This window comes from Bombus fervidus, chromosome 16 (assembly GCF_041682495.2).
Source record: "Bombus fervidus isolate BK054 chromosome 16, iyBomFerv1, whole genome shotgun sequence".
Lineage (NCBI taxonomy): Eukaryota > Metazoa > Arthropoda > Insecta > Hymenoptera > Apidae > Bombus > Bombus fervidus.
In genome coordinates this window covers 5,689,249-5,717,212 of record NC_091532.1, presented here as the reverse complement: position 1 = coordinate 5,717,212, position 27,964 = coordinate 5,689,249, and the positions used below count along the sequence as shown (strand labels likewise).

General features: G+C 36.2%; 2 protein-coding genes across 13 annotated transcripts in view; one reads left to right on the top strand and one right to left on the bottom strand.

The window, feature by feature from the left end:
• Nucleotide 1: 1 nt before the first annotated feature.
• Acc (acetyl-CoA carboxylase) lies at nucleotides 2–27,964 on the bottom strand. 12 transcript variants are annotated; one of them, XM_072019558.1, is made up of 14 exons: nucleotides 27,464–27,964; nucleotides 22,804–22,949; nucleotides 21,296–21,502; nucleotides 18,777–19,017; nucleotides 9,262–9,385; nucleotides 7,836–8,166; nucleotides 7,266–7,563; nucleotides 6,911–7,124; nucleotides 6,451–6,784; nucleotides 5,900–6,360; nucleotides 1,995–5,819; nucleotides 1,626–1,905; nucleotides 1,267–1,547; nucleotides 2–1,172 (listed from the first exon to the last, which is right to left on the bottom strand). In XM_072019558.1, the coding sequence occupies exons 2-14, from the start codon at nucleotides 22,832–22,834 to the stop codon at nucleotides 558–560; spliced, it is 7,242 nt and encodes a 2,413-aa protein (XP_071875659.1). In that variant the 5' UTR covers nucleotides 22,835–22,949; nucleotides 27,464–27,964; the 3' UTR covers nucleotides 2–557. The 12 variants fall into 12 exon arrangements, with proteins under 12 accessions (XP_071875659.1, XP_071875658.1, XP_071875660.1 ...); XM_072019557.1 differs by lacking the exon at nucleotides 22,804–22,949; XM_072019559.1 differs by lacking the exon at nucleotides 22,804–22,949 and having other exon boundaries at nucleotides 21,296–21,454; nucleotides 27,464–27,963.
• Nucleotides 23,353–27,964, top strand: part of Cdgapr (GTPase-activating protein CdGAPr) — a 43,632-nt gene continuing 39,020 nt past the window's right edge. The window contains exon 1 of the mRNA XM_072019570.1: nucleotides 23,353–24,414. The gene's annotated coding sequence lies outside the window, so the exon portion shown is untranslated. The remainder of the gene's footprint in view (nucleotides 24,415–27,964) is intronic.

Here is a 27,964-nt window from a genome sequence, read left to right as displayed (position 1 = left end):
ACACGATTGGAAAAATAGTACTTCGTACTTTAAAAATTATCCATCGATCTGTTTTCTTTTTTTCGACGGAAATGGGAAATATCGATGTACACATTAGTCATTCGGTAAAAGTAAACGCAACGAACAAACTTTTTTCTAAAAAAAAAATATACATACATACATGCATATAAATATAAATAAATAAACACATATATATTACTTATTTATTTATTTATATATATGTATGTACGTATATGTGCAATATAATTTCTATATTCATGAATACACTCATTATAAACAAAGGGCACGTTTTGCCATGGTTTAGGAGACGGCAGTGATACTGTCTGACACTCGATAGCATCACCATTGAACTTGAATAAGACACGAGTTCGATTACTTTCTATCATCAAGTAACGCTATCGATAGAAACAATTATTAACTTTCCAAAAATTATACTACTCCCGTACAATTTACTATTAACAAGAATAACGAGTATCTGTACAATTAATTCTAAGATGTAGAACTACATACACCAGGTACGCAGATAGACAAGAGATTTTTCTTAATTTAGAAAAACATTAGGACGAAGCACTTGAATCATTGTGGTGTTCCTGTGTGGTCGTTTCTATCTGTGATAAAGTTCTTTGCAATTCTGCACGTTCTGCTGGTTGTAATCTGTGCGCAATTTCTAAAATTGCATTTAATCTCACTTCTGGACAAGTTTCAAGGGCTTCTTTGACTCGAGAAACGACTGCGTCTTGTCTTACACAAGTGATGTTACGGGAAACAACACTATTTTCATCTTGACGTTGATTCTCCAACCAATTCGTTGCAGCTTCATCTTGATCCCACAGATAAGATTCTGTGGCACCTTTGTCTTCTATAAACCATCTACGCAACATTGCACCGACTTGTCTAACGTCCAAAGTGTGTTGGGTTGATAGAATTTCCTTCTTTATTTCATCCTCCAAAAGTCTTCTTCTAAGTCGCCAATAAAGCAGTTTGCGTGCTTTTTGCCATGGAATAATATCATGAATGGTATTTTTCTCAAACATTCTCTCTGGCGTATCATGAAGATCCGCGAAGTGAACTGCTACTTGCCGATACATAGGTTCTAAAAGTTGCTCTCTCTTACGAATTTGGCTTTCAATGTCTGTTCGTTCTTCAGCTGAATTTGCATTGGCTAGATTTTCCTAAAACAATGATTGATGTCATAATATGTCCCACACACGGACCTATTATTTATAAAATGTAAAAGATTATAAAGAAACAAAATCAGTTTCTTACTTTAAGTTTCTGTATTACTGAATCGACCCTATGCATAGCTTTAAGTATGTCTTTAGTTCTAAACTTGATTTCTACTATTCCACCAGGTTCTAAAACTCCACCTCTGCTTGTATTGTCAGCAAACATTTCCATGTAGCGAGGATTTATCGTTGGATCAACGACAGCCCAAGCACCGCCTCTTAGTTCTCCATTTGGTGGGATATATACAAATATTGGTTTGGTATATTCTCGTAAGCCATCCACAATATAAGCACCGAATTTGATAATTTGCTCGTACATGTCTAGAAAAGATATAGCGTTAGTAATTCACTCGATAAGTAAGAGTGAAATTTTAGTAATTATTAAAAATCAATGAAAACCTTTCATTCCACCAGAAAATCCTCTCCAATTAGCAAAAATAAAAAGTGGAAGCTCTTCTTTTCCAAAGTCTTTGATAGCTTGAGCAGTTTTGTATGCACTATCAGGGAACCATACTTGTCCTGCTTGAGATATTGTTTTAGCTTCTGAATCGAGATTAGCAGGATCAGCAGGTAAGTGCAACTCAACGGTTCTTGTTTCTACTGCAATAACACCGCAAGGTATTCCGCCTAATCTTGCTCGTCCAGTTACCACAGTTTGAGCCCAAGGCCTCATGATTTCCTGTAAGTAATATTAATAGCATAGAAATGTTTGAGTCATTTTATTAAACTAAATTAACATGTAATATTAATCTAAAATATAAAATATACCTGCCAAGAACCACGATCGAAGAATCCACTTTCCCAATAATTTGTACCATTTTGTATTCTACCTTCGAGCATGAATCTTGGATCATATGCTGCTTTTGTAGGAACATACATGATTTCTCTGTCGACTGGATCAGGAAATGGTGCTGATAATATAGGAAGGGGTGCACCCTTAAATTTGGGACAGTAGCTTAACCATCTTAAAGCAGTGGCAACACCCTCTAGGTCCCTTACGTTTGTTGCATGTGATACCCCATTATTATGCATAATTTGTATACCACCTAACTGATTATTACTAGCGTATACTTCACGGCCTAACACAGTATTCAATGCTTTATAACCGGTTAAAATGATGTGAGAATTTTCTATTTGGATGACCCTTTGCCCAAGACGTACTAGGTAAGCACCGATACCAATCGCTCTACAAGATACAATGGAAATCGTAACGATTTCATCATAGGCTTTCGACGTTTCTCCGGCAATCATACCAGCGTATTTTAAATTTTCTACACCAAGACCGTCATCTTTACCAATAATATCGGTAATCTTGTAACGAGATTCTCCCTTATCTTCGATCAACGAAGTTTTCACTGAATTAAGTGGTGCTAAACGCGCGTAATCATCTGGTGTTAAATATATATATCTAAATCCTTTCTCTGGTTCATCCTCATCCTCCCAAGCAATTCTGAACAACGCTTTCACTTCCTCTGCTAGACCAATGCGAGCACCAGAATTTGCAGAGAAATATATTCGAGGAATTCCAAGCTGCCTAGCTCTTTCAGACGCTCTGCAGAATACTAAGTCTTCCTTCGGACCAAAAGAACCAATCAAATGTGTCAAATCGTTTGCTATCAGTATAATGTCTCGACCAGATACTGGATATTCTGGCGTATAAAGTCTTAATCTCCAAGCGACCATACCAACATTATTCTCACCAGGAAGTCGTTTTTGTTCCACTAAATTGTCACCCTCTAATACTAATTCCACACAATCCATCACAGGATTTGGAATAGTTATATCGCACTGTGGCCTTTCTTCTATATGTTTAATCCACATCTTTTCGGTTTGTTGTCTGAACATGTCTGGTAAATCATATACATACGTTGTGCCAGAACTTTGTGCTTGGAATCGTTTTGCTTGAAGATAATCTTTGGTTAGATATGGCGTAGAAATTGGAAGACCATGCATAGGTCCTGGTCTCCAGGTACCATTTACCATCGAAGAAGGATAAGATTCGAAACGAATGATACCAGTTTTTGGATCGGTTGCCTCCATATAAAGATGCAAATCTATGCTATATCCGCTATCATTGGCAATGCACAAACGTAAAATAGACGTTGGTTTCCCTGGTGCTGGCCGAATCGTCATTTTAATCTCAGCCTGACGTACTCGTAATTTCCATAATCTCGGGCCGTACCTCAGTACCATGCTGGTCACGCTTTCTTCTATTCTCACTGGATCCATAATAACTGTGGGTACGAAATTTAGGAAGATATGATTGCATTCCGTACGTTTAGCAAGCGGATGCGAGAACGCGACTTCCAATTCATCCATAGCCTCTAATAGTACACGTTCACCTTCATTGTGAAGATAATCGAAACTGGCCTCCTTCGTGATAAGATCAGAATGTCTTATAATGGAACGAATGAAGAAACGATAATCTGTGACTTGTTGTCCTTTGGCAACCTTTGCCCGGCCAAGGTAAAGATGCATTTTTTGATTCGAGGTTGGCAGAGCTTCAAGATCGTAAGTTCTCATTCTGTTTAATTCCAATTGGAAAGCACAACCAGGCTCGAGATGTCGATAAATTTTATCTTCAACAAAACCATCTCTTTGGCGGTATGTAAAGAATTTTGGGAATTGTCTTTTCTTTAAAACAGTGAAAGTGATCCTTCGTATGTCTCGTGAGATTAATTCCTCTTTGTTCGCGGCGCACCAATCTCCAAAGAGTTTCGCCATCGTAACGTCATCGTGATTTTCTTTCTCTTGGACGGCAATGCTCAAAATATGTACTGGTTCTGTAGATCGTTCACCCATTTCCACTGTACCAGTATTTTCCGCAGTGCTTAAAGATACGTTTATGGATGTGCTGTGTCTCGATTCGCTTGCAGCTGCGTCTACTGCCTCTGCTAAAACTTTAGCCGAAGTTGAGGTAATCGAAGACAGATCCTCTAGGAGGTCGAAAACTTCGTCGGAATATCGGGTGAATTGATCCATGTCTTGGAAAGCTGCCATAGCCCCGACTCTGTGATTAACCGAAGATTGGTTTTGTATGTTAGGATGATTGTTAGGCAGTAAAAATTGGAAATGTACAAGCGGTACTTCACCAGACAATTCCAGATGTTGCACGCAAGTCAACTCATAACTGATATAAGATCTGCGAACATAAACCTCCAAAGCAGCATTGCAAACTGTACGATTGGAATGGTAAAAGAAGTCATGTAAAATATCGAAAATAGATGTTTCGGAAAGGATAAGTTTCTCTAAGTTTTCTGGATGGAAATCATGGCCGTACATGTCTACCGCTGACAGGAATATAGATTCCATTTGGTTGTGTCTTAACTCGTAAGCAGGTTGGTGAGCAGCGATTAGAATCTGTCTCGCACGTAACGCGACACGACTATGCTCTGTACGATTCAGGCTCGTTAGTTCCGTTAGGGTGCTCGATAACTCGTCCGTAAGACCAGGTTCATTCGCCCAGAGATGATCTATGAGCATAGTTACCAAAACGTTCTTCTTCGTGACTTGGTTATGGCTGAAAATCATAGCTGTTATTGTTGCTACATCATCTTTGTATTCATCGATTAAAGCAGAAACACATTTATCGTAATGTCCTTGTTGGAACTGGCTTTCAACGGTGTAATATTGTCGAAGTAGTTCGTGAACAGCGGTCTTCATTCTTCCACGTATTCCGTTCCTATATCTTTGTACCAGTTGCACTATAGCTTCGGTAGTTAAGAAGAAGACGTCGCGTTCAGATCGCTTGGAAAGACTTGCTGCATGTCCATCGATCACAGCAGCAATTTGTTGACTAGGAAATTGAGCTAAAACAGAAGTTATGTTCCTTTCGTACAGCGACATCAATTTCCTGATCTTTTTCTCTACGGAAATCGGAATTCTTCCTGATATCGTCGCAATCACTTCTTGAAGTTCGAGTAATGGTAAGCTAGGGTCACGAAGGGAATTCATGAATTTCTCAAGAAGTTCTCGTACTCGAGGCACGTGGTACGGATCTGGTAAACAATATCCTCCTAGAGTGTTTTCTAAAGCTGTTCTGTATTCAGCATGAAGATGATTCAATTTTTCAGAAATTGCTGGAGCTACAGTTTCCGGGAATTTACCAGTGTACTCCTGAGCTTTTGTTACCAGAGATGGATCGTCCAATTCTAATTGAGCAATCAAGGTACCAGCCTCGAGAATGGCACCTGGTCTTTTAACATAAAAGACGCTACCAGCTTCGCTCGCTGTTATTGTCATTACCATTTTCATGACTTCAATTTCAGCGTATGCTTGTCCAGCGTTCACGTGACCACCATCTTCGACTAGATAGCTAATTAGTTTGCCAGCTGATGGTGACCTCAATAAAGAAGGATCGTTGTCCTTCTCGAAGATGCAGGTTTGATTTCCAATGATGATCCTGTAACGATCGACTTCCTCCCTCATGTAAGTCGTGAAACTTGCACCATCCAAAGAGAGCAATAATCCTCCATCCGATAGTCGGTGTAGTTCTACTTCTTTATAGGAACCGTTCATAACAAGAAAATAACTATTAGGGCCTGACTTAGCAGTCTGTATTTTATATTTGTATCCGTCGTTAATGAGTTCAACCTAAAAACATTTTTGTTAAATTTTATAATATTCGTAAGCAAGTATTTATACACAAATTGATGATATAAAAATCAACTTACGTCGATAACATTATCTAAATCATTGCTGGCTTGTATTTGTCCTTTCTCCAATGCTGTTTGAAACCCAGTAAAAGCGGCAGTGATTGTTCTATCAGCGATATGAAGCGCACCGCATGTTATGGCTAATAATACATCCGGTTTGTCACTCCTAACACGTTCAGCAATCAACAAATCAAGCCACGCAGTATCTATATTGTTCTGTTGGAAAGATTCAGTTTCTAATAGCGTAATCAAATATTCGACGGTGGTTCTGAAATCACCCCTAATGCTCAATTCTTTCAAAGCTATGACCAAATTTTCTCGAGCCTGGTTACGATCTTCTCCCCAAGAGAAGCAATGTCCGAATTGTGAGTCTGCAAATTCGTGGAGACCTCCGGAAGCTGCTACTGAGAAGTAACCCCAAACATTCTTCGAAGATCGGAAATTCAGTTCTTGCACCGTACCAGAACTCGGTTTAAAACCTAATGGAAATATTAAAATTTATTACAGCAGAATTCCTTAATGATCAAGCGTGATTAAATGTAATTTCTTTTATGAAATACAATTTATACCTTCATCAGGATTTTCACTAGTAATTCTCGCAGCTATCACGTGACCCCATGGTTGGGGTTTGTGTCTCGGTTGATCGAAGTCAATGACGCTATCTCCCCATGGACTTTCACCATAAAGAAGACGAATATCTTTAATATGATGCAATGGTAACCCCATAGCAATTTGAAGTTGTGCCGCGGGCAAATTAACATCAGATACCATCTCAGTACACGGATGTTCCACTTGAAGACGTGGATTCAATTCCAAAAAGTAATATCGTCCAGAAGTGTCGTACAGGTATTCGACAGTACCTGCGCTGACATATCCAACCATTTTGGCCAATCTTACAGCAGCCTATTACGAAACAATATGTAAAAGGTATTGTACGGAATGAACACAAATTTTCATAATAATGTCTGTTAATTAATTTATGGTAGAAAAGTGAAATATGTTTGATTCGCCAATAGAATCGATAATTACTTTTTCCATTTCTTCAAAGACTTCGGGTTTAGCAACCACAGCAGGCGCTTCTTCGATAATCTTTTGATGTCTTCTCTGAATAGAACAGTCACGACCAAATAACGATATCGCGTTTCCATAATTGTCAGCTAATAATTGAACTTCTAAATGGCGAGCACATTTTGCCAATTTCATAATGAATATCGGAGATCCAGGTATTTCAGTTTGTACCTGCCTAAGAAAATCGTTAAGCATTCTTAATATAAAGTTTCCAACAACTTGTTACATAAATATTCTTTACATAACGTTTGCAATTATTTATGTAACGAATTATGTAAAAAATCTTTTAAATTAATTTGACAAATTTCCTTCTTACCTAAACAATGTGGGCAATTCTTCAGCGTTCTCCACCTTTCTGATACCTTTTCCACCACCTCCCTCGCTAGCTTTCACCATTATAGGAAAGCCTATTTTGTTAGCTGCTGCCAAGCATTCTTCTACCGTCGAAACGCACCCTTTCTTGAAAAGTTCCGATGATATTTTTATCTTTTTTCCGCTGTACTGTGCCTTTAGTTCCGAACCTGACCATGGAAGTGTCGGTACATCTGCAGTTTGCGCTACAATACTTGACGCGATTTTATCTCCAAGAGCCCACATTGCTCTCTCGGATGGCCCTAAAAAATAATTACTATTCAATTCATTTATCCTTTCAATTCGTAATTCGTTGATTTTTCGAATCGCATTTCTTCAAAATTTACTAAGAAGAATATTTCCACGAATACCCTACGGTGCATAAGTATCTGCATATATTCAAATTATTATGGCTATACTACAATACTTTGATAGTCATCGTACTTATGCATAGTAGTGTAAGATTACAGAATTTACTTCACAATTTACAGAATAATCTTCAGCTATCGCTTCATTGTCATCCAAAGGATCTTACCAATGAAACACATGTTATTTTTATGGAGTAATTCTGGCAATTTTGGATTTTCAGAAGCATGACCCCAACCAGCCCATACAGCCTGGACCTGAGTGCGTACAGCGATGTCTACGATCAGCTCGACGTTCGCATAATTGTTATTGTTGGTTCCACCTGGCACGGGTACGTACTGATCTGCCATTTTGATATATTCCGCGTTCGCTTTTAAATCTTCCGGAGTGACCATCACGACGAAACGCACGGCGCGTTCGTTCTTGAACATTTCGTAGGACCATCGTCGGATCGAACGCATACATTTTACAGCCGCTATTCCGTTGTTGGCGATTAGGACCTGCAATTTGAAAAATTTGATTACTCTATCGATCGTTATTCGTGAAGCGTTATTTAAGCGATGACTAAATATTGACGATAAAATGTTATTGAACGACTAGTGTGTCACTGGTAACGGTACTTGCAATCTGAGATACACAAATACGTTTAGAAAACAAAAATACATTGGAGTCCAAGGCGAAACTGAGAAACAAAGGAAAATCTATTTAAATCTTGAAATAAATTTACAATCGAGACAAAACTAATTCGTCGGTTCGCTATCGAGTAATAATTATATGGTGAAAGATTGTTAACGCTAGAACTCTAAAACAACCAAATTTTTAATAATATTTTTTCTTTTTCTCTTTTTATGTATAATTATAGATAGCCTGATGTCATTAGAAGATAAATCGTTAAAGTTATAATTACGCTGTTCAAAATTGGAAAGATGTTATTTGCATAAGATAATTAAGACGAATATGACTGACAATTAATAAAGAAACATATTCCAAGTTAAAGTTGTCACGGCACTGCTTTGTTTCGTTTGCGGAAGGAACAATGTGCGTTTCACATTGCTATTACAGTGGAGTATCGCGGAACAGGTATATCTAGTAATCTATGATTCAAGACCATTCAAGGTCGTTCGAGGTCAACTACGAAGGTCGTTTGGTCATTGTTGCGAAACTGTACGGCGAATGCCTTGAGAAATACTCGAGCGGAACGCGACATATCTACGCGTTGAACGACCTCTTTCTGCAATTGCTTCTTAATACTCGACTGCTTTAATTATCGATTTTATTAAAAAGTTACGTCTCTTAGTTATAGAATACTATCCCGTGCGCGATTATTTTCTTCACATTGAATGATCTCCTTCTCTATTCGACTTGTTTCTTTTATCCGAAGATGTTGTATATCTTCTGCGTTAAAAAGAAATTACATCTTCTGACAATAAGATCTAATAATAATTCAAATTATCAATTATTTCAAAACGTAGCGCCGGAACAATGTTGAAAATTGCAAAAATTTCTTCCTGGAAGATTCACACGCTAAAAGATCGACTGTTGTTTCGAGATACTTAACGAATAATGTACGGTACTCGTTGAGAAAACAACGTTACCTTGTTGATAACTTTGGTACCGCCGAAACGATGAACAAACTCCTCAGGTGTGGCAATAGTGAAGTCCTTTTCCTGTAACCGGCTTTGCGTCTGAATCATCACCGTACCCTGCGACATGCTGGGCCTACAAAATCAAACGGAACACGGTATTAATTTTCACTAAACAGGCGTTGGCTTCGTTTAATCACTTTGACCCTCATCTCGAGAAACTCGAAGAATCTGTACCAACTGCTTAAAAATTTGCAGCGTCATATGAGATTTCACGCGGATTCGGATAACGTGTGATCGTTCAGGGTACGAAAAGCACGGAAGGATGAACGCAAAGAATCGTCAGCCAAATCTATTTGCAGGCCGAAGAGACCGAGATAAAAATGAATTATTATTATCGCTAGATTTTACCTATCGTTGTTAGCCATTATATTTTAAGAAATTCGTAAAACGAGATGTATTATATTGAAAAAGAAGAAAAGAGGAAAAAGAAAGAAATAAAGGATAAGATACATCCTCGTTGGAGAAGAATGATCTTTTTTTGTTTGATAGGAATTTTATTATATTTAAAATTTGTATTATATCGAGGAGGAAATGCTAGGAACGAAGGGGAGAAAGTGTTAGTGGATGGAAAATCTGGGTGAAAATGATGAAAGGAAACGATAAAAAACATTTTCACGAGTAAAGAAGGAACTTTTCGTTCGGCACATAATATTCTTCAATAAACGTGGATCGAATGTTGCGAAGAAAATAACGAGAAACGAAGGGAAGAAAGTGTGACCGGATGAAATATTGGTTTTAGGTTTTTCCCTTGGTATTTCTAGGTGATTTTTATCATCCATTAGCGGGGAACACACGAATGACAGCGGAGAAAGTATACGAACCGTTAATTTAAGCGGCTCACGCAATGCCATTCCTACAACTCTGTAACGCTTTCTGAACCTCTTATATATCTCGCCTGGAGATTTAAAATTTTTTTTATCCATACGACGCGCATTCCTCTTCTTCCTTTGCACCGCGTAAACGCAAGATGAACTCACGAGCGACAAAAATTCAAATTTCAAGAGTAAACGCAGATTCGCGCGATTCTTTTCCAATCCATATCCCACGATAATCGCTATTTTTAACATCTATGTGATACAACGTCTATTAATATCACTATAGAACTGACAAAACCCAGTCGAAATGACTGGTATCAGATTTTTTGCTTTCTTTTGACAATTATTAGTATAGTTTATTCTTATCGAGGTAGAAAAATATTTGTATAATTTATTTATACAGTCAGCGAGAAACGTATTCTTACGGTATTTAACTTTAACAAAATTACTTATATCAATTATAGAACAACGTTTGGTAATAAAATTTTAGCAAATAAAAAATATGTACATATTCCTGCTGGTCTGTAGAATAATAATGCTCGTGGAAAAAAAGATAGAATATCTATGTCCTTTGTGCAAAGTATTAATATTTAAAAAACGACAAAAATACAAGCGTATTAAGTAGTCGTACTTTTTGTTATAGTTCAATGGCAGAAATTAGCAAAGTCTTATTCAATATCTAGGAGTGGAAACTACTAAGTTTAATTATTTTCGTACTTAATAGGCTTTCGATTTTATTATAAGGTATTTTATCATAAGGTATTTGATTATATCGTATGAATACATTTATATAAACTAATGAGAATTCTATTTGAAATATTTTTCTATTCTTCTGAAAGAGTCCTCTGTAAATAATTCCTCGATGACGTCTGGTCACTTCATATTTTTCCTTTCAGGTAGTCCCGTATATTGTCGATAATGTTTATATATAAGCACTGTCCAGGTATTTTCAAGCGTCCCCAAACATTATGGAAGATTCACGCTCGCGTATTAGTAACATTACGCTTTGGATCGTTTTCTCGCATCAGGATGAAATTGTCTGTCAAACCCATTTTTCTCTGAACTGTGATGCAGATTATTTTTGAAAATATCTTTACGTATTTACGTTTTATCCTATCACGTTCTTTTTTGCATGAAAATTGTTCTGCAAACTTGTACGAATATACAGGTATTTTTTATTTGTTAAAATTTTGTCGATAAACGGATGTTCTACGGTATTTTTGCTGAAACGAATTACTGTACAAATATTTTCTATACCGATTTCTATAGCTGGTATCTCTTTTATTTAAACAGAAACTTAATCATACATGTTTACATATATACTTTATTTATTTTCATATATTCATATTGCTTCAAGCTATCGAATATTCGAATACGCAAATATTTACAAAACAATTTATTATTCAATGACACATTCTTCAACTTCCTTTTCTACCAGCGTATCGTCCGAGAACACTTCTAAATATACTTGTAGTTCCCTTGTCATTCTTTTTCTTGTTTTATTAAGGTATTGAAGTCTAGTCAGCGAAACAACAACTCACAGCGATCATTTGTGCGAACAAGGACCGCTTTTTACGAAGGTCAACGGGCGAAGTCCATGAATTTACAATAAAACAATGCTGCATCGATCTTTTCGCTATCTTATGTCCGAGACTACGTTCCAATGATCTAAATCGGTTGATAAAACCAGAACTCGAAGACGAGAAATATCACAATGTCAGTGAAAATTAAACGAAGGTTACCGACATTCGAAATGAATGCGAACATATATATAGTGTGCGTGCGTGAACGAAGAGAAAATTAGTTCACCAAACACCGTGTTTCACGATAATTCGTGTCTCTTTATTCAAATTGAAAAAAAATATATGTTTCAAACGTTTTACCTGTTAATTTTTTTCTTCTCCTCTTTAACAGTCTATCATCTCATCGTTAGATCGATTTTCGTTCGTTTCGAATCTTTTAATGGACAAACTAATTTCTTGATCTATTTAATTCTCAATCGGTATCGTTGGCCACAAAAAATTCAAAAAGCTTCGAATGAAATTATTGAACTTCAAGGTCTTGTTCGTTTTCCTTCGTCTTCTATATTTTAGTACAACGAGACCATTGAAAATGACACTTGTCAGACGTGAAACATCAATAGCGCTTATCAGAATAACATACTGAATAACTAAAATAAAGTAAAGTAAAGTTGAAATTGAAATAAGCAATTAGATAAGAAATCTAAACGATCCAATAATATTAATAGAGAGACTGATTATCTTTTGGATTAAAAGAGCCAAGTGGAAAGTCCTACTATATCGAAGGTTTAGTTGAATTAACCGTTATAATTCGATGATGTTAAGACAACAAAGTGCATTACGTTAATTCGGCGGTGGATGATTGTTGGTTGTTGGTGGATGGTTGCGGTGTACAGGCCGATTCTTCGATCGACGTTTCTCCGTTCATTCTCGATATTCCAGGCATCAGGTTGTCGGAGCTCTTCCAGATCGGATCCTTCTCTGTACTTTGAGCCAAGACGAATCTTTTTATGCGTTTCATTTCGTAACGCCCTACTATTCAATCTTCTCCATGACAAAAACTTCAAAATCTTAGAATATTTTGTACGATTCGTCGCATTATTCAAACGACCAGACTCACTTTATTATCTTCCTTTCGATTAGAATTTTGAATTAACAAATGTTTTACAACTTCGATTACATAATTTTCATTTTATTTTCTTCGACCGTTTTTTCCCTTCTTTCTGATCAATTCTAATTGCTAATATTTAATCCAGCACTTATCACGGACAATTTTTTATTTTTATTCACAGGTTTGCACTATGCTCGTTGTATCTTCAGTTATACGTAACATTACACGTAATTTCCCATTACAAGTAAAATCGGAACGAGTAAACGTTAGAACGTCTGACACGTTATTTTTATTCCATTTTCCTTATTTTCGGCCAATTTTTACAAACAAATAGAATAGTTGGTCGATATTTTTCTAACATGTTCCTGGATCTTCCAAACGGCCCGGTATTCTTCCTTTGCAAATATTATTTTACACTACGACTTAATTACTCTGCACGATATCTGATCTTCGTTTCGAAGAAGGATGTGGATACCGCTTCTGGATGGAATACCAGTTCACGAGGCCAAAGTCGAGTATTCTCGTTCTTGCAAACACGTCTCGATTTGCCGTGGTATTCATCGAGTCGCTAGAAACACGCGCGAACTTGCCCGCAGATTAACGCGTTCTGTCAACAACCGCAGATTTCCGTTTTCACCGGATCTCTTCGTCTCCGATTCGCGATCGCGTCCCATGTGCAATTTTTCAGCTACACAAGCTATTTCTTCGCATTCGTCCAGTCTACGCGACGCACAACTGAAATCTTCCGTAGTCTACGGAAAACGATGATTAACGATGTCCACGAATCATTAATTTTACGTAGATCGTGCCAAACGTTAAAATAAGACGACGAAAACTCTTTTGCGTTTTTTCATCTCACTTCTTCTTCTCTCGAAAAGAAACTTCGAACTTGTTACCGATCGTCGAACAAACATCGCGAGTCATAGTTCCACTTCTCGATTATTTCTTCGTGGAAACCGAACGATCGTGAATTATCAATCGATACTTGTATTGGTGTTATCGATTGATCATTCGTAAGGTCCTCTTGATGCAAATATCTGTGTTTTAGTACGCTATAGTAAACGCCAAGTTTCATATAGATCACTAGATCATATAGATCATTAAATAATCGTCAGTTTGGAGAACCGTTAGCTGGTAGTTGTATCGATACTTTTCGTTTTATCTTTCACGGATGATCTTTCCACCGATGCTTTCGATCGACCTTTTATGGAAATCAGATCTCGGATGCGGATCATAGTTTGAACCGTGATTTAAGGAAAAATCATCGATTTGGACTCTCAACTGGTATTTATGTTAACGCGTTTTAGTTGATTTTCCCCGGCGGGTCTTTCACCAAATTAATTAGATACGAATGTATCGTTTTGGGTATGGTGAAACTGACGTTTGACACAGATTTAACGAATCACAACGCCTGAATAGAGGACGCGCGCACCTGGCTCGGAAGCGACTTAAATACCTGCCCAGCATTCTTAGAAGACTCGTGGGCCACTGACAGGTAGCAACGTGCACGGTATATACCTTTCATCCAATGTTCCCCTACCTTGTAACACGTTGCTCAAGAAAGCAACGTGCTCCGAACTGACAACTCGCTAGCCGCTTGAACGTGTTTGGTCCCTTAAACCACCCTTCTTTTTGCATTTCGTTTTCGTTGTTTTTCGTTATCTCACACGTATTATGCACGCATTAAACTTTAACCGAGATATTCAATTTGAAAATTTGCCGATTAACACGCGTGGTAGACGATAAACGCGTCGGTCTTTCCGACGACATACGTAGTTTTTCGACAAATCGAAATTTCGTTACTTGCGGACGATTCCTTTTATTTCGCTTCTGACTTTCGCATTCAGCGTTCGATATTCCGTACACTTTGGAAAAATTTTCCCGCCGCGTTTTTAGGTGAAAAATTCTTTTCTTTTTCTTTTCTTTCTTCGTGCGTTTTTAACGCGTTACTGTATACAGGGAACTGTGGTGAATTACAGAGTTGTCGTTTTCAACTCCTTTGTCATTGAAGACAGTGTACATGTAGTTGAGATTAAGTTTCATTTTAATTCGAAACTTAAGAGATTCGTAGATAAAGATATTGTTATGTCGAGAATACTGGCGATTCGAGCCAACAGATCAATTTGCAAAAAATATATTTCAACAAAAAAGATTACTTTACGGTTGTGACAGTTTCTTATTTTATTTTTTTCTTTTTGCAATCATATATGACATTTTCGATATAAATAATGTTAGAAGAAGTGTCAAAAATTATAGGAAGAGGATACTCAACGCGTATCTAGCAAAGATTGTAAGGCTAAGGAGTAGTCAAATGCATGTAAGTACTGTTACAGATGTATAATATCATGTTACGTTATGCGATAATCGTAATTACAGCAACGTACATAAGTGCAACGTAACTATATAAATCTGGTCACATTCTATAAATGTTATCGTATTTAGGATATGCTGTTTACTGGTAGAGATTAAGAGAAAGATAATGAAAGACTAAATAATTAAGGCCAAGTGATAATGGTGACGAGGTAATTGGAAAATTGCACGTAGATAATCCATCAACCTTCATTAAAAGAAACGTAAGTACAATACATTTGTCGTATTTTGAAATAGCGATGAATACAGCCTCCAAGAAATATTATACTTACTGAGGCGGTAATGAAACATTAAACTTAATTAGGTAGATTATCGTTGCATTCTTCAATGCTACTGTTGAAATCACTTTTCATACATAATTTTGTTGTCGTATTGCTTCACGTTGAACTTTGTAATAGTTGTGGAAAAAATTTTCCGTACGCGATGAAGAATAAACAAACATGAAATTCATTGCGATCGCTTCAAGAACCGATTCTCCATAAATTTGTGAAAAGCTAGAAAAGGTTTTTTTTTTTCACTTTTAATAAAAGAGAAAATTTACATAAACATTAGACTGAACATCGGTTAATTAGACAAACATTTATGACTTAGTTAATAAACCGATAGTTTATTAGTACCGATAGTTAACAAAAAGAAAAAGAGAGAAGGATACCTAGTCCTCGTCAGAATTTTACAATTTTTTACGGTACTAATCTTAACGTAAATGGCGTGAAAAAAAGCAAACGTCTTTTGTGAATCGCTGAGTCGCAAAATAGTTGTCATCTTGCAGGGCACAGTTCAGTTTAAATAAACGTTTCGTCAGGAACGGAGATTTCATTTAAATAAAGCAAATATCACGCGAACCGATAGATTTGCAAAGTGTTTTACTTTTTTTTGAAAATACCGTCACGATTACATAATCGTGCAACATTACGAAGTCCAAAATTATTAGCGTTCGTCGACGAAAGATCGTTGTTAGCGTTATAATTTTCATTCGTAACGATGTCACTTAGCATTGACAATCGACGTTTCATGAACATCGTCTTTTATTTGAAATTTAAAGCAGCTGAATAATAGTTGTAAATATCGTGGAGTTCGAAGCTTTCACGCTTACGATTGTCTTTCGTTTCGTTTCGTTTCGTTTCATCTAATTCAAAGACATACTTCGTATTGGGAAACACTAATTCTCTTTCATAACATTTTCAAGACATTTTAGACGATGTATTTGTAAACTTTACAAAATCTGGTTAATAATATTTTTTCGATATTAAATTAAGTTAATATTTTATATACTACTTTCTCGATTATTATTTTTATATCATTAATTGTGAAATACGAAATACAAATAAATTGCAACATGCTTTTTTATTTTGTCTTCTTATTGGTTAATAGTCTATGATGTAATATATTTTTACGTAATACATATTACAGATGTCAAACATATATTGTAATGTAATATAACGTGTATAACGTAATAGATATATTACCTTTAAATTTATCGTCCGAAACACAAGTTCGGAACAACAAATGGTAATAACAATAACGTTAAAGCATTTACTGTTTTATAACAATATATAATTTATAGCTTACTCGCCATCGAAATGTACATCGCTACGAACACGCGTAACGTTTAGAAAGATAGATGTCGGAAATAAATGATCATGATGTCCTATAGTTTGTTCGTGAAATATGAACAATTATTAATTAATTTCTATGTAAAATTTATTTTCGAATGTTACCATTTCTTTACCTTGTAAATGTCACATGCAATTATGAATAATTTGTGCGATTATTACGTAATGATCGATGTTTGCGGCTTGCTGAGAAAACGATTAGCCCGTTTTATCATATACAGAAGTAATTGTTCAAGGTCCGTTCCAAATTTTACGAAATCCTAGCTAAATACGCATTGGAACGCAATGTGAAATACGCATGGTGATATAACGTGACCTAACTTTAAAGATCACGAAATAAGAAGGTTTGTTTGCGAAATGTAGTTGACGAAAACGACAAAATAATTAATTTTAATTGTAAGCATAGAATTCGGAACATTTAATAAAGCAACATCTAAAAAACATATATTATAATTTTATGAATATGATTAATGCAAATTAATTATTTTATACACTAGATAAAATCATACTGGACCATACTTTGAATATTTTGTAGGTTATTATACATATTATTATATTATGTACGGTCGATGTATTTATCCGCCTGTATACTTTCCATAAATACACACACAGAAATATAAATAATTTATAAACAGAATATTTATCTATTCATAATATGTATGGTAATTAAACTTTAACTTACGTAATTACATAAATATGTTGGAATTTAATTATTAGATATCAATCAGTATTTCTTAGAATTGTTAAATTGCCATTTAATTATTTCATTGCATTCTGAAACTAGTAATTATTAACTAAATTTCATAAACATTTTTTTTTTTGTCTTGCGTTCTTCCGATAAATATAAGAATGACGTATACGATAAAACACGGCAAATAAAAAAAGATGACGAATTTCATGCGTAAAGACAGTTCTACGTGTTACGAAATCCTCGTAAATATTCAATACCGTTCGAGTCGGTAATATGACTACATTTTATTGCTCTCGTAAATGAAAAGTGCTCACAATTATGCGTAAATAGCGTTCTATAAGAAAAGAGCAAAAAGAAATAAAGAACAAATTTCAAATTTGCCTATAGCGTATTCATGGAATGCAGATCGATATTATAAAGAGATCACGTAAATCGTACTACTATGCTACTTGAAACATTCCGTCAGCCTGACGAACATGTCCCGTTCGTATCTCTCCTAACAGTACAAGAAGATGAATCAATCCTTCTTAATCTTAATAACTTCTCATTCATCCTTATGAAGCGTTTAAAGATCATTGTCATGGTGAAGCGTAATTGTCTTTTAAGAATAGACACCGTTCACAGGGCAACTGTGCCCAACAAACAATCGTATACAGTGGTATACACTTCCCATGATTTAACACGTGATAAAAACTCCTGATGTCTCCATTTAAAACGGAAGAACTTTTTAAGGAAGAATTCTCTTTTTAAAGAAGGTATCCATTATCGTACAATAGCCCTTCCCTTTTAATAATAATTTCCAAAGTCATTATCGGTTATTCGAAAAGATCTGATCTTTGAATAAATCTCGTAAAAATTGATCTATCGAAGACCGATCAGGATCAATCAATAACGGTTATCACCATATATATATACACACACACAGATAGTATTTTCTTCGTTGGAAAGGATTTCCCATGTCGATAACATTTTTGTTTTGAATTTTATTTATGCTAGTTACTTTATCTTATCATTTGTTATCGAATCTCTAATATCTAAATCATTTAAATCTATAACGTTTCCTTTCCGTTAATCTCTTCGCCACTTGAGGTAAAAAAATATAATTCTTCGACTATAAATAATCTTACCACGATCGTTTATCCATCGAATATTAATCCACGTAGATCCGTGGCGAATCCATAAATTTAATACAAAACGGTCGCGTCAACGAGAGTGACCGTTCTCGGTCACCATGTTTCTTATTTTCAATTATGCCGTTTACCTGTTCGCTCTATCTGATCGTTTAAATGGAAATACAAGAAAAAGAGAAGAAAAAAAAAAAAAAGGGTAGGAAAAAAAGATCACCTGAGGCGCTTGCGGCGCTCGATCAAGCCCGCCATGGCATTCTGCTGCACCTGGGTTGTGGTAATATCGTATGATTCGGATGGGAAGCTATCCTCGATCTCCAATTCCTCGCTGCGATCATTGTCGGGCTCCCCGACGACGAAGCTCACAGGATTTTCCGACATGGTGCTGCTCGAATCGTTGGACCTGTTCACGTCCTGTTCCGAATTCTCCTTGTCGTCTGCCTCTCTGTCAATGTTACCTTCAAAATGTGTTTCGTTTCATTCAAGATCGGCCATATTTTAAAGTGAATTCAACGTCCTTTGCGAGTAAATCTCGTGGCCAGCGAGTTTTAGAAATTCGCTATCGCATTCTCCCCATAGCAGCTCGCGAGTCTCTTTTCCGCTTTGCCGTTTTAACACCAAGGGCCACTCTTTAAACATTCAACAGCTCTTATATCGTTCGTTTTTCACGTCGTTACCGTGTTATTAATTCGTACGCATCGATCGTAAAATTTATCAATTTCGTTCGCATTTATCGCAAGCTTCGATCTTAAATCTTATTAATACCATCTATACGCATTGCAAGTTTCTTCGACTTTACATTCTTATCAATTTTATTTACATCTATTTGCAATTTTTGACGTTAATGCTGATCAGTATTTTTTTTTTTTTTTTTTAATTAATTTATCTATCGAAGCGTTGCACGCGGTGTTTTTTCCTTCGTGGAAATATAATGTCCTCGATAAGCTTCCGTGCAAATCGTTGGAGCTTTTTGCGACAGATTCTGTTGCGAGTGGCCCTCAATTGAATCGCGTCGACTATATCCCGTAGCTCGTAGGCAAAAGGTCCAAGTGACGTGGCCAAGAGAAGATGTGGTCATGCCAAATAAGCCGCATGCAGTTCCCAAACAATAATAACGAAAAACACGAGAGAAGCATTTCTTCATCAAGCAACCGTATTCCGGGTGATTCGACCCAGCACGCGCTTTTCGTTTACATACGTAATGATTCGGAAATTCCAACCAGACGATCAATTTCGTCAAAAGCTAGATGAAATATGGTAAACATGCAAATTGATAGTACGAAGACATAAATTTCGTGAAATGTTATAATTAATTTGAATATTATGGTAGTAATGATTAATTTTTTTTATTACTGTGGTTATGATTAATTCTAATATTATACGATGTATACGGTAGCTCGCGAAAGTATTCGAACACTCGAAAGCTTTCACGAACACGTTAAGTCGTGTTATACGAAACATTTTGGAATTTCAGTCGCACTGTAATAAAACACAAATACCATCGTTATACTGTTATGTAATATGAAATAAACGTGAGAACGTACATGAAAGCTATGAGATATTTAGTGTAAGTGCACATGCCTCTAAGAAGATTGTTCTCAAATTGTTCGGCGCCACTTCTGATAATTTTTTGATCTGCAATGGCGTAAGATCGACGCTGGATTTTCAAGAAACAAATGCTTCTTCCATGAGTTCACTCCTCGCGAGAAGACCAAACTTAAAAAGAGCAGCGTTTGTAGCGCCGTCGCTTTTCTGTACTTTCCGATTTACGGATTTGATCAACGTGGCTTCTGAACGGTTTATATATTTCGCAGAGGTCACGAAACTATTTAAACGATCAATCATCCATTGTGTCAACAAGCTTCGATATTCGGTGGATCGGTGAAGTTTCGCTACGAGATTTTCGTACAACCGAGTACAATGTTGATAAGAACAATAACGCCGATATCGTCAGACAACGTAAACCGCGTTAAAGCTTTCAATCGAACCATTCTCGTTCATCGTACGTCACCACTGATACGACCTTTATCGTGTTTACGATACACTGACATTCTTTAAATTCATGAATAAACTTCCAAGAAGCACCTGAATGTTCACATAGATTAGCAACTTGTTAGTACTCGGTGCTTCGTCGATGATGATTAGTTACATATGGTAAACCGTATTTTCCGTTGTTTTCGAGATTCGAGCGAAAAGTGGAAAATACCACTGCAAAAGGAAATTATTAATACCAAAACCACTAAAAACGATTAGTCCAAACCATCGGACAAAGTGGAAAGTAGGGATAGAACGTGCGAAAGCCCGGAATCTTGGAGCTCCTCAAATCTCGGGAAATTGCAGGTTCTCGAAGCTATCTTCGTAATTCGAAGATCTTCAAGACCAGCTAAATAATAATTTTCACACGTGACTTACGATAATATTGTGACAACACGAATTTAGTTTTACTTGGCTCGTGATAGACCAACGAGTTCGTTTTTATTAGACTTTACTCGTGATCGATTCATCGATTATAAGAAAAAAGCATAAAACAGGTTCCCCGCGGGCCAAAAATTCCATCTTTTTTTCAAATTTATTCGGAGGCGAACGATACAAGCATTTTGCGTCCTTACAAACACCCATCTCTAACAAAAACACCAACGAAGACGAATCAGAAGCAGGGCAAAACCAAGAGAAAAATAGAAAAAAAGGAAGCGATCACGAGGCGAACCCAAATTTCGAGGAAGCCTGATTACTCACCCTTGTTTCCTCTACCAAAGTTTAAGAAACGAATTGCTGGTATAATGTCAGCCCACCACCCTTGCTGAGCTCGATCCGTGAAAATAGGTCCAAAGTGAACGTATCGGCGTGCTATTACAGCGAACGTGAAGCCAACGAAAACGGGGGCAATGAGAAGAACTGCGGAGGGAACACTTCGGGAATCACTTTGTCGAGCTTGAATAAAACCTTGAAAGAATTTCGGAGGATCAAGTAAAGGACCCTTTACCGAAAATTTGTCTTTGGGCCTCGCGTTCTTACTATGTTAAACGGAAAGTTCGTGCGTTTTCATGGAAGTCCGTAAGGGACGATCGCGATAAAATCGCATTTTCTACTTCTTTTCATTTTTTGTACTTTTGTACAAGAAAGCAGAACGTAAAATTCGATACATCGCAAGATCGTTTTCTTTTTTCTCTCGAAATTTACTTTGCAGCTAAACGCGTGTTTCCTTCGTTCTCTCTAACATTTTCAAAGTATCGTCGTAACGTTAACATGTTATTTGTTTTAGGAATCGTGCAGAATATCCTTCGCGTAAGTTTAAAGGACTTACGTCTCTAAACGTGACACGTTGTTTTCATTTCCAATTATGTCATGTTTGAATAATTCTTGTTGGATCGCGCAGCGATATTGAAGTTAGAAAAATCAACGAGAATCTACTTGGTAAGTTTTTCTTTACGCTTTGTTTCGTCGCGTTGCATCGTCCTTGTTATATTTATTAATCTCTTCAATCGACGATACAATTTTCATTATTCTCTATTGCTTTCTTCCGACGTTACGTAGGTTTTCCGATCTTTATTATTGCGATTAAAAATTATATCATTCAGATTTTGAAGTTCGGTAAGTAGAAAAATGATAGAGCGAATAAAATGAAACGAAAACACACGCACTTTCTGTTTAATCAAATATCCGTTTCGAACGTTTCACCCCTTACCGATATATAGGACACGGATACGTTCGTGCGGTTGTGCAGAAGCTATTTGTGGCGAACTGAAACCAGGAATGGAATATTGCACGAACCTTGAAGTTTACCGATGTAATTGTATAATATCTTTTTCGTATCAAAATCGTTCAAGATGAAAGTTAAGATCGAAGAACAGGAGAACTCTCGGTAGTCTTAATTTTCGTATGAGATTAGAATGAATTTCGAGACGCACCAAATTTCCAACTTTTTAACTGACCTCGAATAAACCATGCAATATTCATGAACTTTATATACGTCTAAATTTTAACATAACGAACTCTGCGCTTTCAAACCGGTACATATTTTTCTAATAATTCTATTCCACTTCTCAAAATCTATCACATCTTACGATATTTATATATATATAATTGGAGATAAATTTCGAGAATTATACAGACCGGACACAAATATCAAAGTCCGATTAATATTCCAAGCGGATCGCGGTGAAACTCGTTGAAACGCTTCAGGGAGAACGCGTGTTCATCACGAGTTACTGTGTTCCAACGATTTTAGGAGATCATCAATGTACCGAAAAAAGTATCCAGAAGACCTCGAATCATACCAGGTGACAGTTTGATCTCTGGATATTTGCGTTCTTCGTGTCGACGAACTTTTCCCGCCAATTTTCCGCCGCTATCCTATTGCGTGAGTCCTCCTCTATGATCCTTTCTGGTGCTTGACGATTTTCCACGACAAGCAACAGGTAAACCAACGAAATATTGAAAGAGAGAAAGAGGCTCCTCGTTTGAATCTTTATATCTTTTCTATTTCTATGCTTTATATCAAAGAATTCCTTCTTTATGTTTATATCGTAGATAAATTTCGTTCGAGAGAAGATCACTCGCGATTTCGTTTCGCCTGGTTCCGTAGACTCCTAGTAACGCGATCAGGCGATCGTACGACGTGCCCTCGTCATCGTCGCGCTTCTATTACTACTTCGTATTACACGACGGCAAGCGCGAAAGGAGATACGACGACGCACTAGCGTGCACACGTTGTTCCTACCGACACCGCGCCCCTTCGTCAACGTAACGCGACTTACACGGAGAAGAGGAAATTGGTTGGCGTCGAAATACGAGTCGAATGGAGTATATAGATTGCCTCGTGCGTACGCGGAGTTGAAACGATACGAAGGAAAAGAAATAAGAAGGAAAAATAAGAGAAAAAAGAGAGTGGGGGGAAGGAGGGGAGAGAAAGAAAAAGAAGAAACCGGACGACAAGGTTCAGAGGTCGTCAGACATCGACGACACTGTGTTTGTTTCCACTGAACTTTTCGCGGCAACGCGTTCTCAATTCAAGCCGATATCGCGTCCGATGGTCAGAATTTTTGTGCGGGTCACTAAATGTGATTGACACGCGTGCTTAGTTTCTTTCCTCGCTTTTTCATCGTTTCTATCGATATCTAATTTGTTTCGAATTAACCGGCTCTATTTTTCAAGTACGCTTTCCTTGCCACCGGTTTTACTTTAAAACAAAGGAATTTGGCTAGAAAGACCGATACGATTGTTCGTTGTTTGCTTTTCTTCGTCCGTTCGTAGCGCTTCGATGATCGATGATTAATTTGACAGCGACTTTTATTCAGTATATTTCAGTGCTTTGTGGTATTTATCGATGAACAGACGGATAGTATATTAGTGTGCTTGCTCCTTCCTGCTGTTCTGGTTGACTCACCTTACGATTAGCTTTACAATTAAACGCTCTTATAACTTCTCTCGTAGCCTTTACAGTCTATTCACGGTTTTACCAACGCTAACTTTAAGTTTGTTATCTTGGAAGATCAGTGTTACGCAAATTGTTTTACACACGTTGTGGTTCCCGGTCCTTTCGCTTCTTCGCATTCGTCCCTTCGTTTTTCTATTTTCGCGTCACTTTCGGCAATTCTTTAACGAACTATATTTTGATTTGTTCGCCGATAATTGTTATTATCTTGTAAATGTAAGTCCAACAGTGTTATTCAGTCTTCTGAAACGAAAATGAATTTCCTTGTTTTCCGGTGTTGTCTTTTTTTCTTTCTTTTTTCTTTTAATCGATGTTGTCAACATCTTAATGGGTCCTGATTGTTAAAAACGTAATGATAGCTACGCATGTAATACGTAGTGGAGAGACCGATATGGACATTACCACGAGGAGGAAGAAGGACGTAAGTGTTATTCACACGATCTGGTGACGTCCACGTGTATAAGTATAGTCAAACGTACGATGTAAATGCGTATATCCAATCGTATTATGGATTGGTATTCTACATATAAGATTATGTAACTTGTGTCATGCGGTACATTTATCTATATTATTCGATATATTATTTCACGTTGTTCTTTGTTACTACTCTGATATATTACTTGTTAGTATTTTACGTTGGAGAAAATATAAAAAAAATCTCTGCGATTCCTTCGCAAGGTACTATAACGATAACCGATTTTCGTATTCGATATCGATCTAGGTATTAATTATTTCGAAAACGAAGCTTCTGGTATCATCGGTTAATCGTAGTAAATCTGCTGTGAAATTATTTCGCAAATTTTCTCAAAAACTTCCAATTTATTTACTTTTTCCTCGTGTATTTGAAAATAAAAATTCATTTCCATTATTATTCATTTTTATATTACTTCGTACTAGACAGTAATATCGTCAGTTTTTACTTAACTAAACGATGTATGAAGTTTTGCTTAGGAATTCTTTAATTCTGTAACTTGCAAATCTATAACTTTGTCAGAAACTTTCATTTACGAATACAAGTAACATTCTTTCGTCACTTATCGTAAAATACGTAATTCATTTGTAGTATTACAGTATATTAATAAATTTACGTAATCAAATTATACGGGAACACTGTTTAGGAATTCTTCGGATTTTATTGAGAATAGATATTCCGTTTGCAGAGTCAGAATCATTGCGCTTAGAGATCAGCATCATTTCGTACTTCACATTAAAATGAATGCTCGGCTTTGTCGACGATAAGTCTGTACGTGTTCGCTATTTCGATCGGAAAAAAGTTGTCCGTTTATCAGCCGAAAGAGAGAAATGCTTTGATGATAGTTAATCGAGACGGAGAAAATTTTGACCGCGAGTGCCGCGTGCTCGATTCGTGACTTCTACGAAGAATCGTACGATGTTAAATCACAAATCCGACAACTAACCGAGAACGTGCTTGCCTGATTATGTATCAGTAATTTACAAATCGTCTATCTGACGAGGTCTATCGTGATAATATTCTCAACCTAAACGTAAACTTGTTGTCACGTTCGCTAGCTCCTCACAACGCTTCTCTTTTCTTTCTTCTTTGTTTGTTTTGCCCTTTTTTCTTTTTGTTTTGCCTAAGCGATATTAGAAATTAAATTAAAAATGAAATTTCTCACTGTAATCCGTAAGTTTTTAGATTTTGGAAGAGGGAAAAACATTTTATAAATCCTATTTCATACTGTACAATTTTTTAATACACGGTATAAAATGTTTTTACGCAAAAATATTGCTTAATAATTGACTAATTGCGCAAAAAAATAAAAACAGTAACTATAAAAAACTACAGATTAAAATGCGATCGTCAAGTATGTATAACGTCAATAACTTTAATCACACGTACGAAGTTATAAGATTAAATTATATTTGACAATAATCTCATAATAATGTTATATATACAATACAAACAACTTGTCGCTGATAACATTAATAAGGGAACGCTTTTTATTAACATTATCAGTAATTTCATAGTGTGGGAATGATAGGGAATAACGTAGAGGGGATGAGAACCTTTGACCGTTTCGAAATATACCTACAGTATATCCAATTGTCTTGTGAAATTTGTAATTTAGAGACAGTAGGACAGTTTTATGATATCGATAAAATACATATCGCATGTGCGAAAAGCTGATGAACAATAATTATTCTGAATGTAAGTAAGTTCTTGACATAATCTTAAGACAAGCGACCTCAAAATGCTAACATATGTAATATACAGTAGCGCGAGATATTTTTATATTCAAATATTTTTGTATTTTCAGATCAATCTGTTTCCATAAAAATAGTTAAACATGTTTCTTCTAAATATGTCTTGTAATTGTAGAAACTTATTCACCATAATTAATGACAGTTGGATGGATCTTTTTAAAAATAATATTTATATACATGTATATAACTTAATCAACTGATCTACAAAAAATTAGCACGATACTAGATATCATATTAGTAATGCAACAAAAAGATTGACTATCAAGGTCACCGATCACGTGAATATAGGATTTTATAAAATCGCATGATAAGTGCAGTATCATCTATTGCATAATCGACAACGCGGGTATTACAATTGATAACCTATAAAACTTCGTGTACTAATATGCGAAACATTCTATCATTTTTTCCCACAATTTATCTTTTAATATCTTCGATTCGAATGCTTCCTTGCATTCTTGGTCTTCTTTTATTTATACAATTTTCCCGTTGACCATGCACAATAGCATATAACATTTGAACTAAATGAAAAGATACAAACCGAAAGTGTCGACAGGGAAAGAAAAGATCTTTAAAAAGCTATTACTTCTATCTCAAGAATCGACCATCAATAGATATCGTGTATTATCAATTATGAAATATAAATAAATTCAATGACGCTCGATAACGCTAACAAACGCAATATCTACAAATAAAGGGTAAAATATAAATTGTCAAGCTGGAATGAAATAGTTATACGAAGATCAGTTTATAAATAAATTAACTTATCGTCTGTGAATTCGTATCAGCTATTAGCGTATTTTAATTTTACGAAGCACTACATAGGCACACGGAAGTGTATGTTTTTTTATTTAAAAAACGTATTATAGCGTATACGATTCCTCAAAATTTTAATACAAGAATCCAATACTTCGCATAATGAACGGATGAAATTTTTATTTATATTGTATTATACGATAGTTACGTATATTTAGCGGTAACAAATTCTATAGATTTTCACACAAGGTAATCAAAAAATTGACAGACCGTCCTGATTGGTTGATTAGCGAGTCAGGCGACGTATACACCATTTTGATTGGTTGGTGGAAACCGTGTGGTGTATCCAAGTAACACGCGTCACCAACCAATGTATACGAATACAACTCTAAACGCTACTCGTATATGGAAATTTTTCATCTTATTTTTGGGTAATTTTCAATGAAAAACACCGAGACCCATATAAAAATGAAAATCTAGAAACTTACCGGTGACGAATCTTTCGCGGTGGAGTAGCACGCTCTTCATTGAGGTTAGGTTTGTCTGTCCCTCCGTGTTCTGTCATTCGATACGCTTCTATTCGTTATTCGTCACGAAAAAATGTTACACGGCACTGCCTTGGCCCGGTTATTGTTTTGTAACGACCGAACACAGTCGATCACAACATAGGAAATTATTGTCACCTTTTAAACATGGATTTTTTTACTTCCACTAAGGCACGTACACTGAGGTACAACATAAAGAATTCATATACCGACACCACCTTTAGGTCCCACTGTTGATTTCTACACAACGAAGGTTCCTTTATCGGTAGGGAAGAACCTTCCAGTGTTGTGTTTCGTACCTAGAGGTCAGGATCCCACAGTACCGGTAGTTTCAAATCAATTTATCCGTGATTATGAATACCAGTATGTGGGACACGAATTTACTCGTAAATATTGTTAAAAAAGTACGCTTTGTTACGATAACCATACTAGAGTAGCGATTTA

What these genes read in the sequence shown, in the direction of transcription:
- Acc (XM_072019557.1), bottom strand. Translation starts at nt 27,503, where the DNA reads ATGAAGAGCGTGCTACTCCACCGCGAAAGATTCGTCACCG. An exon ending in TAGTGAAAATCCTGATGAAG is followed by an intron (nt 6,361 to 6,450) that starts GTATAAATTGTA and finishes TATTTCCATTAG; the next exon opens with GTTTTAAACCGAGTTCTGGT. An exon ending in CAGTAATACAGAAACTTAAA is followed by an intron (nt 1,173 to 1,266) that starts GTAAGAAACTGA and finishes TCATTGTTTTAG; the next exon opens with GAAAATCTAGCCAATGCAAA.